Source organism: Pelecanus crispus, chromosome 1, assembly GCF_030463565.1.
Source record: "Pelecanus crispus isolate bPelCri1 chromosome 1, bPelCri1.pri, whole genome shotgun sequence".
Classification (NCBI taxonomy): Eukaryota; Metazoa; Chordata; class Aves; order Pelecaniformes; family Pelecanidae; genus Pelecanus; species Pelecanus crispus.
In genome coordinates, this window is record NC_134643.1 from 131,190,873 (window position 1) to 131,203,129 (window position 12,257).

The 12,257-nt window shown below is 41.6% G+C and overlaps 1 protein-coding gene across 1 annotated transcript in view; it reads right to left on the reverse strand.

The window, feature by feature from the left end:
• Window positions 1-10,854: 10,854 nt before the first annotated feature.
• Window positions 10,855-12,257, reverse strand: part of SYTL5 (synaptotagmin like 5) — a 58,478-nt gene continuing 57,075 nt past the window's right edge. Inside the window, exons 16-17 of the mRNA XM_075721265.1 lie at window positions 11,581-11,789; window positions 10,855-10,997 (exon numbers count right to left, since the gene is read on the reverse strand). Coding sequence (XP_075577380.1) covers window positions 10,855-10,997; window positions 11,581-11,789 — 352 coding nt within the window. The remainder of the gene's footprint in view (window positions 10,998-11,580; window positions 11,790-12,257) is intronic.

A 12,257-nucleotide genomic window follows, 5' to 3' on the forward strand; every position in this document is an offset into this window, starting at 1 on the left:
CTGTGTAGCTACTCTGCATAGAAGTATGCATGATGCTTTTTTGTACTTTCAGCCATCTTTAGATAAACGTGTACGTAGGATTACTACCCAATGGAATTTCTTGTACAGAGAGTGAAGAACTGAGGCACGTTTCTGGGAGTTTATTTTGGATTTTTCATTCAATGTAAAATTGGGGTTTCTTTCTTACTGTTTATAAGTCTTTTTATTAATAAAATATTGTTTTGCAAACAGATAGTTGTCTAAAGTTCATCTTGGAGTTCATCTTGAAGTTGATCGATTAATTCAAAAGTTGGATCAAAATGCTTCTCTGCAAACCATTATTACAGAGACATTAGCCTCAGACTTAAAGTGTACAAGCAACCCAGGGGTGTCTTTCAGTTCCACTAATAATATGGTCGATCACAGACACAAAACATAAGCTGAGGGCAACATGAGTACCTGTTTTCAGCAGCTGCGGGGAGAAAACAGCTGATAGCAGGAGTATGGAAGTCACTTCCAGAAGGATTATAATAAAGGAACAGTGAGCAGTGTAGAAGGATGGGCAGTAATTACTAAAGGCCACATACTGCAATGCTTGATAGAAAAATATGCTCTTACCTGGTATGCTTCTGCTTCTGGCTTTTCATGTCCAACGGACTTGGAGTAGCAGATTTCTTTCTCCTCTTCCTCTTGGAGACAGACCAGGCTGTTGATTGGATGGCAGGGAAACATTACCCTAGGGAAACTTCATCAAGGATCTGGCATTTCCAGATCTGTGAAAATATTTGTTTGCAAGTCATCACTTACTTACAAATTAACAAAAAAGTTTCCTGCTCAGTGAAAACTGTTAGGAGGCAATCAAAAAAGGAAAGAGTTTTCTATTGTTTTATTATAGCCCACAGTCTTGCCAATTCACTGCAAAGAATGTACATCATGCATTGTCTAATGCTAAACCACGACATGCATGAAGAATATAAGCATCAAAGAAGGAGTGAAAATTGTGAGTTACAGCTTTGGATACCTGTTTACAGGATATGATGCATAATTTGATGTGCCTGAAAAGCAGCACTCCAGTGTCTGTGCTGTTCATTCTTGCCAATCAGGAGCACAGCCCTGGTTTTTTTCAGCCAAATGCATGTTTGTCCTTGGACTGTAAGGTAGATTGTTTAATTTTACACTCTGGTGGCAGCAGAGGAACAGTTTATCAGCATCTTTAAAGCAATCCTTACCAGAATTCGGTCTCTCACACCCTCTGAAATTAGAAAAATCTCTTTTAAAAAGGTTGCTTCTGCGAGTGAATTAATGAGTGAATGAACGTGAAGAGAGGGAAGTCAGCCGTGACACTAGCTAGCAATAGCTAATTTGTGGACTGAAGCGCGACAGCACCAAGGAGGGGGGTGGTGGTGGTAGGTCCTGTCTTCCAAACAGGGTGGTGTGCTTCCCCAAGCTTTAGGAGACTGCTGCTAAACACCCAAGGGCAGGTAGGTATGAAAGCATGGCACGGGCCAGGTGGTGACTCCCTGCGGTGCCGATGCCAAAGGCAAAGAAGATCCGGATGCACCCTGAACTCTGCAGGTGGTGGCACCAGGATGAGCAGCCAGAGGGTAAGGAAGCCCGGACGGAGCTTTCTGAGTGTTGCTGTTAGGAATAAGACGCGAGGACAGGATTGGTGACAAAAAGCACAGAAATGGCATTTCTGTTCCAGGCCTGACCAAACCAAAAAGCAAGTCCTGGAGCCACTATAACAGAGCAAGGAGAAAAGAGCCGGCATGATGGACACAGCTGTACCCCAAGTTGCCTTTCCTCTGCTGCCTAACCAGAGGTTAAGAAAACTAGACATGGGCAGGCACCAAATCGCTTCATGTCTTAAGTGTCACATGTGGAACAGAAACAGCCTGAGGACATGTCCATACACATACTGCTCTGGCTCAGGTTCTTCGGCATGCGTGTGCTTAGAGCATGAATGCACAGGTGGACAGGGTTTTTTTCCCCCCTCACTTCCCTCCTTGAAAAAGCACAGATTTCCAATGATTTAAAAGTTAAAAAAAACCCCAAACTAATGGGTCTGATTTTTCTACTGTATTGCTGCAATTCCGATCCGCTGCTGCTCCATTATGATTTAGGTACAGAATCAGTGCATCCAGTCAGCTTTCATGACTGGGTGAACAGGAGTGGGGCTTTACGAGTGCTACAATCAGGAAAGTGATTGCAATCACTAGGCTGTTGCAGGAAGTTGAATTAAGTGGAGGAGAGTGCATGAGTGACTGGATTACTAGTTATAGTTCTACACAGAACATCTATTAAAATCTTGTGATTAAGAAAAGCTGTTCTTGATTAGTAATACAAGGTTTCTGGCATTTTCTGTTGTACGTTTTTGTGGGGAGGAATGCAACAGTGAAAAACATCATGTGCCATCTCTGTTTTGGAGTCAAATCAGCCAGCATGTATGGTATGCAGGGATGTGGCAGATTGGCCTTTTGGGAAAGGAGAGTTTGAACAAGGTATTTAGTAGTATTTATTTTATAGTATTTCTGGTTTTAGCCCAGCATTTATGCATTCAAATAAATTCCAAATATTCAAATGTATTCTAATAATGTATCCTGTAGGACTTTGGTCCCAGAAAAATAATACTGCGTAAACAAGGTGCAGTATGTATGCTACTGCACTTTTTTTTTTTTCCTTAAAAATGTTTAACAGAAAATTCACAGCTCCCTCAAAATCTTACAGTCTGGAGTCTTTGTTGTACTACCAACATTGCTCTTCTTGCCATAGCTTTAAGCCTACCACTGCTGTCAAAATGCAAATCCTGTTTAAAACATGAATTTTAGTTGGGAGGATTAAAAGCTGTTTCCAAGAAGCAAGACCTGCCGTGAATCTTGCCCTTTGCACTCCCACCTCCAGGCTACTCATTGCAGGAGATGCGACAGATCACAGTGAGTGGATACAGCCACAGGCTGGAGGTTCCTACATCAATCTGGAGATACTTTTCAATTTTGAATATAAACCAAAAGACTTCAGTCATTTTAGACCAGAAAAGAATTAATGCTTCTGTCATGCAACACCTTTGGCAAACAAAACTACTGGGATAAATTGTGGGAGGCAGGAGTTTCTCATGAGCACGAAACAGTTTTGTAAATGGCCCGATTTTCCCCAGATCCTACTCAAGAATCCACCTAATTTGATGAGAACAACCCCTGCCTCTACACCTGCAGAGGAGAGACAAATTAAAAGTTGCACACCCCTATTCTTGAAGTTCAAGCCATCCCCTCTGGGACAGAAAGCATTATGTTTTAATGAAAACACCAGTGACCCTTACAGCTCTGCACTAAATGACTACACCGCGCAGATTCATTACAGCTCAGTACTTACATAAGAGCATGAGTCAGACTGCCTAACATAATTAATGAAAACACAGAGGCTAAAAAGCAACCTGAAGTACATTTAAATACTCTTACGATCGCAACCCACTTTTTAAATTGAGGTGGCGAAATAATGGAGCTCAGGCTGTGCAAATCTCAGCTCTAGATCACTTCCAGCCACTCACCCCCGTCGCTGTAAGTGCTGTATGTCCGCAGAAAGGGAAAAGGCAGTGAGTGCTTCACGCTGTCAGGAGATGGCACAGCTCCTCTCGGCCGTGCAGCTGCTGCCCATTTCTCTCTGTCTGTGGCTGGAGGATGGTTTTATGGCAGGTCGGTAAAGGGAAGAGTGGGAAAGCGTTAGCAGACACTAGAAGGCAGAGAGCAGCGAGGCTGCCTGGGCTAGAGGAACCAGCAAGGACCTTGGCAGGTGTGGGCAGCACATGCATTTCTCTGGCCTCTTCCAAGCAGCGATCCAGCTGCTGCATGCCCTGTAAAATACAAGAGAAACAGATGGGAGAGCTGGTGTCCCTGCAGAATGTGCCAGTACGTATCTAGTTACCACCATATCTCCCATTGCCACCCATGCACCCAGAAAGTAACCATGACCTGAATGTCAGTAATTGGGTTGGCCCATACTTCTAATTCACAAGGAGAACTTGGCATCTATCATCTCAGAGAGAAGGGGAGGAGAGACTGCAGTTCAATTGTACAGAAGTTGCAGAGGTGTCTTCCAGACCCCTGAGCACATCCTTGAGTGCGGTCCCCAAGCAAAGGTAGAAGGGCAGAGGAATGGCAGGAGGGCTCTTCCCCACCTGCAGCTGCCTTCCAGTTGAGAGGTGTCTGACCTCCCAGCCCCATAAAGGCCAGAAGCAGCGTGGGGACAAGCTAGACAGGAGTGGAGTGAGGGCAAAGGAGCCAGCTGCTTGTGCCCAAATCATGCCAAGAGACCAGTGAACCCCGCTGAGGTGGCCTCCCCTTAACCTGGCTGCAGGAACCCAACGCACCGAGCCAGACTTTCGGACTACTGCAAAGCAAGCAGAGGCAAGCACAGGCCCAGAGCCCAGGAGCATTATTTGCCTTCCTAGTTTGTCTCAGCCGGTCAGGAAGGGACAAGACGACACAAAAACCTTCAGAACAAAGAGAAGATGGAAGAGAGCTCTAACCTCTGCAAAGTACGTTGAAGTGAACATGACTCAGCTGAAAGTATGAATTAAACAGAGTGATCAGATGATTTTTGGTTTTTCCTTAAAAAAAAAAAAAAAAAAAAAAAATCAGGACCAGTAGTTACAGAAAAGCTGCATTTTGAACATACCTTGATTTTCAGGCGTGCAGGACCTTGAACTAGGGAAGAGGTAGGAGATTTGGAGATGGAGGGGAGGAACTGCTGAACATGCAAGGTTAAGGCACATGTAAAATAATTCTCTAGCAAGGGGGAAGAGAACACTGCATTTCCCTTATTCTTAGAATTGCACATTAAAAAGAAAACAGGTTTAATGCTTATGAAATAAAAAATAGCTTAAAAGCACTTAAAGTGTAGAAATTAAGACAAACAAAAAAAAGCAGAGAGACACTGTCAATGGAGTCGCACCTCTGAAGACACACCAGGCCGCTTGCATTATTCATCACACAGAAGTGAAGTAATGTCTTTACCTCAATGAGATAACATGGGATATTCCTAAAAGACATGCTTATAAGTTTGCTGTAATGCATTTTAGGAAAGACAAGGACACCGCAACATGTTTCACTATTTTAATTTTAAAAGAGAGAACAGTAATCTTGACAACAGCTGCAAATGTATTACCAGCCACCTTTGTCCACAAAACTGAACATACAGTGCACAGTACAAAAATGTTCTGGGCCGGAAACATTTTGTTTTGTCTAAATTTGGGCAGAACTTAACATACTACAATGCATTTACTGCTACGACTGTTCACATCCAGCAGAATAATTAAACAAATAGCTAGCAACAGATTTTAAGCAGAACAAAGGCAGAACGAGGGATAAGTGACATTCTCTAATTGCTGCAACAAATGACTACGCTTGGCTTTAGGCAAACCTCAACAATTAGAACTACCATCAAAAACATCCACCAAGCTCTCAGGAGCAGTAGCACACAGCTATATAGATGTTATTGCCACAAAGCAGAATTGTTGAAATAACTAATCTAAATAAAGGGCCAACATGCAGCAAGGCTGAGTTTCAAAACAACCTAAAAAACACCTAAAAAGCAAGTTGAGAATCACTTTCCAGTGTCAATATACACAGTATAATTAACACTGTCTTATTACCATTTATCAAACAGCATTTGCAAACATGAAATCACCAGGCAGGAAATTCATGGGACACAGTGGTAAGGTTCTGCTAATGTGCTTCTCAGCATCTCCTGCTGAGTCATGGTAAAAGACATCACTGCAAATAAAAGTCTGCATCCTATTTTGGAATTCATCACACCTTCTACCATCATTTCTCTAGGGTTCTCAAATGTTAACACTTCTGTGTGTAAAAATAAATAAATAATAATCATTTTTTAAAAACCATTTAAAAAAAAAAGGGTTTACAAAGTGCATGGACCAGCTCTCAGGAGATGGTTATTTCTGTTGTTGCAAAGTGCTGAAAATCAATACTGTATGTTAGGGAAGTAAAATGTCAGTTTTTACCTTGTATGGATGAAAATAAGTGGCGTTATCACTTAACTCCTGCATGCTGCCTCCTTCCAGATACTGGAGATCAGCGTTCAGGCAGAATGTTCTGGTGAGGGCTACTGAACCGAACGGAGGGATGAAGGAAAGGGAGACCCTTGCAAAGGTTCAGGTACAACCCTTACTATCTTGTGTGAATCTACAAACTAGACAGCTGTAGTAATAGGACTCCGAGCTCTTTTTCGAAGGTGTAGGAGATCGAGCAGCTCATTGACTCTACAGCGCAAACCGCAAACTTTACATGCCTGAAGCTGGGCAACGTGCATACCCCTCAAGAAGCCAAAATTACGCCAATCTAAATGCAACCCTCCCATTACCTCTCCTTATTGATTAGCACCAGTGGATGCTCGATGGCTGCTCTGCTGTTACAGTTTAGTTGATATTTTGCAGAATACAACTTAGAATAATTGCACTCAGCAGGGCCTAACCAGGCAGGAAAAGAAAAATAAAAAATTAATACATAAAAATGCTTCTTTCATGCTACCTTAGCATAATCTGCATTGGAAGAGGCACAGAAGAATAAGCTTCCAGTCTAATGCACCATGATCAAAACATACTCCTCGCCCCAATGCCTTCTCTCTTAAACCATCTGCTAAAGCATCCAGCGGGGAAAGAAAGATCAAACCGTGGCATCTAAAAGGCAATCAAGGAAGGCAATGGCACTGGATTAGCACAGGAAGATGGCAACAGTGTCCCTCAGAGTCTTTGCCGCTTTCCTCCTACCCTCGCTCAAGCATAACACGGTGGAGGTGGAGGAGATGGGGAGGCCATTTCAAACCTATTTTAGCCTGGGCTGTGGCACCTAAGCACGCAAGCAAGAGCATCAATATTTAGAAGGCTAAAGTCCCCATACAGCTCATGAACTGAGCAGAGAAACTTCCAGAGAACAGGTCTGGATACCAAAGTCTGATGGCAGGGCTTGGAGAGCCCTCAGCATCAGCTCTTTTTTGATGGATACTGGCAATAACCACACTGTCTAAAGATGTATTTACTGGCCCCACTTGACGTTTTATAGTGAAAGCTGCACTTTTATTCTTCTTTAATGGGTCAAACCCTCAAAATCTAATCACAAGGGGGAAAAGATAGTTATGAAGGCCCTGTAGTTACCTTGCTAGAAAAATATGTATCGGAGTAAAACGCACTGTGCAACATATTTTCAAAAACCACTGTGGAGAACATTTCTTCTCCACTGACACATCTTCAGTTATTCAAGTCTGTGTGGAAAAATACTTTAGGAACACCAGCTCTGCTGTGTCTATTTACTCCGGGCAGGAGTTCATGAATCAGTGTTAGAATTGTGGCTATTTTCTCCTAAAAATTAGCCTTGAATAAACCATTCATGCACTTTCAATACCAAAAACATACATACAAAAGGAAGGCTTTAGCCTAATGCCTGGCTTTCTGTCTTTTTGTTCAGCCTGGTAACACACGGTACGTGATGACGCACAATTATATGCAATTAATTCAAATATCTGGGAAACAAGAAATCACATCTGCAGTTAATCATCTTGGGCTTTTTCCAAACCATAAATCATTTTGTAAAGGAAGAGAACAAAGATGTAAGAGAGATAATTAAATGTGACATTTTCCACAAATCAAGCTCTTCCTACAAATGTGCCGATAGCATCATAGAACAGCAAAGCTTTCCAAATTGCTCTAGTGTTTATATGATGCTCATCATCTCTCCGAGGCTCATTTGAGGCAGCGTGTGATACTATTGTATGCTACCGTAATGCAGAATTGTCACTGCTAACCTAGGAGGTAATTTCACTGTACTACTCCAAATCCCATCACTGGCAAACTCCACTGCCTTGGCCAAAATTAATTCCCAGGTGAAATTGTTCCTTTCATATGCTGAACTGCAGTTGACACCTATAGCCTACTCATAGCCCGGTCTGGAATTCCAGGTGCAGGCTTGGAGTGAAATTTTGGCCCTTTGGAAGGAAAAGGCCATGTATGAGCTGGGTGATACTTCCTGGATGAGTCCATTCATCCCAAACTCTACCATAGGACCAAAATGGGCAGAAACTGAAGTAGTAAAGCATGGACTTTTTCTGTTCAAAGTAAGACTTGATTTAGCTAAAAGGTTCATGCTTAGAAGGTTAGAAAATACCATTCAAAAATTAGACAAACTCTTGCACACCAAGTAAAAGGCTTAGTTCAGTTCAAAATTATTTTAAGGTTTTCAATTTGGCAAGAGAAAAAGGTGTCCATTTTGGGGTCCACCTTAGAGGATCTTTTGTGTTCTTATTATTTTTCCCCCATTTTCACCACCAAAATGAAACAAAACCAAACCAAACCATCTGACTGCCCAGTGTTCCTCTAAAACTCTACCTGGAATTTTACCCTGAAGAATAATTTTCTTTATATTTAATGAGCTTTATCTTTTTGAATCAACTTTCAGCAAGTGAAAAATCAAGCTCGTTCCTCCATATCAATATAATATTATTATTCCCAAAATAAATGCAGGTTTGCAGTACAACCAACCAAGAAAACTCGGACTGATTCTGTTAAAGAGAAGTAGCTTAGGTGCCAAAAGTTAGGTTTGGTTTCACTTTGGGGGATGTGGATACAAAAAAAGATTAATCTAATACTTAAAGAAAGACTATCATGATAAGAAAAAGGTCATAAAATGTACATGCTTCATATTTCTGTTCTAATTTATCAGCTCACAGCATCTACATCATAAAATGAAAAGCCAGCTAAAACTAGACTAGACTTGCTTCACTGCCAATTTGAGCAGGACTTCAGAAGAAAATGAAGAATAGCTGAAGAAGGAAAATGAAGTCAGTTTTCTTGAGCAAATGATGACTTTTGGTTCCCAAACTGGGCAAGCAGTACCTCCAATAACTTTTTAAAGTAATATCAGAATTTTAATAGACAATATTAATAATGAAACAAATTGTTTTATTAAAACTAAGACACTGTTTTTTTTAAAAAAATATTTTATCTAATAATATTAGGATTTTAGAAGACTGCTTGTAAAAAAAAGACTTTACATTTTAAGCTTTTGGATTCAGCTCTAAATGCATGTACGTAATTGTACACTAGGACAGCTACAGATGTCAAAATTTCCAGCTGTAGTTACTTAGCTATCAGTAGCTATCAGTTCATACTCTGTTGCTCAATCTAGATTTCTTGCAAGTTCTGCATTGTGAAGAACAACATTTGTCTCTCTCAAACAAGTTAGATTTTATGGTCTTTATTGTTCACAGAAATCTTTGAATACTGGTGTGTTGATCTACAGGGAATGATACATTCTTAATTTATGTAAGGATTACATTTCCACATATTTCAATTTGTTTCTCTAGTACTAATACTACATTGCTTCCAAAAATAAAACATTTTTTTGGGGAAAAAAAAAAAAGTTAAGAATGAATTTACCAGTTCAAATAGGAAGCTTTGTTCTAATTCTGGAAAATTCAGAAGAAATGTTGTTCACTCAAGTTTACTGATCTTCCTTTGTCTTATACCCTGAGCAATCACATGCCATGCATTTCTATTATTATCCAATCTTGCAAGCAGACATGAGCTGTCCTTGAAGAAAGATTATAATCCTGTCTTATTATGGTAGGAGTAGTCCACAACAGCTATTCAAAACAGCACGCTCTTCACATATGACCTGCAGAAGTCCCCAATGGATGGGGGATCTAAGTAGATGTAAAATCACTTTAGGAAAACAAATGGCAAAATTACTGTTGAACAATCGTCACGGTTAATAAGACTAATGATTGAATTGGCCAAAACCCACTCCTATCATTAAATCCACTGTTAACTCACAGGGAGATGTTCAGGAGAAAAAAGTCCTACTCTGGTTAATAATTAACGTGTGTGGGCATGCCTAAATGGGATCCCAGCCCATTCAGGGAAAATTCCACAGTTGTGCAAATCATTCTGGCATGTGCATTAATCACGTCACTTTACTACATGATCTGTTGAACCAAGGTCTTAGCTATGTCTAAACCCAGTATGTCTCATCTCAGCAACTCATCAGATGGGGACAGGCATATTCCCTCTGTCCAATGACATCAGAAGATCTTGGCTAGAGCTGTCAACTGAATGAAAAACACAGTAATACCATGTAGTTCTGGAAACCGGGGATTTGTTACGGTTTATTTTCATTGGAGGCTCTTTGATTACATTGAACCAAGTGTGCCTTTTATACAGTGCATTAAAATAACCCAGAGAATGCCAGGACACCAGTGCTGTACACCAGCTCACCTGCTGCCTATTTCTAGTGTGCACCACAGTGCATTGGCCTTCCTTGGTGGGCTGCTTTGTCCCAAGCCTGCCATCCTGCACACTGCACAGCCCAACACGCAAACATGATAAAGAAATGTTGCTTGTTATCCTTCATAACATTATGGCTTCTTATCTTTCAAATACCAAAGCACAGACTCACTCTGAATCTGCTTGTACTGTATCACTGCTGTCTTCTAGGCCATCTTTGACCCAGAAGGAGATACATAAACCAGGCATTCTTACTAAATGACTAGAGAATTTGCTCGCTCCGTGCCCCCCGCAGGCAGAGGTGTTCATCCGCTGCGCACCAGTCACCAGAAGGGACAGAGAAAGCCAGTCCGATCTCTGTACAACGTCAAATTCCCACTGGCTTCAGGAGAAACATAATCCGTACAAGAAGCCTGGGTTAAAAACATGCACGTGGAAGTGCAGAATGCATTAAAGTCTCACTCGGAGCCTTAATATCCAAGGCAAAGAGTACAACCCTTCCCCACTTTCAAATGGGCAAAGTGACAAGAGTCTGAACACCACTGAAGTCAGGAGTATCTGTGGTACCCCTCAGTAGTCTAAGTCTTTCAGAGTTTGCGTTTCCCCATGCTGGATCTCAGCATTAATATCCCCTCCACAGGAGCGCCAGGACTGTCAATCATCTTCTGCCAGAGGTGCTGCTCTTCCCCTTGAGAATCCATCCAGTCAACCTCCTTGCCATTACTTACACCTGGTAATTGCAAAAACATGAGACATTTTGGCATATTAGTAAGCAGTTACTTAATATTTGCTCATTCGCTCCCACAGTCTGTAGAAAGGTGACAAGCACTTTACACTACCACCTGTACAGGGAGTCATACTGAAACCAGGTGGAGAGCACCAGTTTGCCAATACACTCCTTTGTGGCACATGACCACAGGTACATAAACCTCCCCACTCTGCACCACAAGCAACTTGCTCCTAACAGAGGAGGAACGAATACACACCTCTTCCAGATCACACCATCATCAGCAGAAAGGCTGCTGGTGGACAAAAGTAGTCTCCTCCTCCTTTCTGGGATGCTAAGAAATGCTTCCAAAGTATTCCCAGTTCTTCTAGACTTTGCTGAAGTGCAACTGGGCACCAAGTTTTTCTGTCTCAATGGAGGAAAGAACTAAACCATCTACATATTACATGTTGCCTTCTCTCCCTTTTCCATCTCCCCGAGTTCCCATATACTTCCCATACACTCAGTAACATTTCTGTCCTTCCTATACATGAATTACGTGGGCTGAGCAAGGAGAGCAGAATAAGAAAAGCAATCACAACCTTACCATTTCCAGTGCTCAGACGGACACCTCCCAGAAAAATATTACTGGAGAGGGACTCCTTGTCCCACACAGTCAGTTCTAGGCAGACATTACGTATATCCCTTGAATTCAAGCCACTGAAAGCAAAGGTATGATTCCACTGGGGGTTCACACTCTTTTTTATTATGGGAGTTTTGTGCTTTGTAGCTTTGCTGTCATCTGGGAGAAGGTATCTGGGAGATATAAAAAAGGAAAATTGAATATGTAGATAAGATGTTACATAATATTCACAAAGAATTACAGTCATGTAGAGGCTCAAATAGGATCAGGACCCCATTTCTCTGCTGTTCTTAAATGAAGCATATACCTGAAGTGCATATTTTGCATTTGTGCTCCATTTGTTCTTTTAGTAACAATGACAGCTATCACCGGCAGAAACTGAGATTAGGTCTCCTTGCCCCATGTTTTGGGTCTTAACCACAAACTTTTTATTTCAGTGAGACTAAATATAGATAGGATTATGAAAATGTTGGCTAGAAGGGGCCTCTGGAGTCCCCTAGTCCAGTCAGCCTCTCAAAGGAGGACAGGAGGTCCACCAGAAAGAAATGGAAATGGCTGATAAGGAAGGAACTTCAGCAGGTTAGCATCATTAATTTGAGTTGCAGAAACACTAATTCTGTGAAGTCTGACAAGCTTTTCAC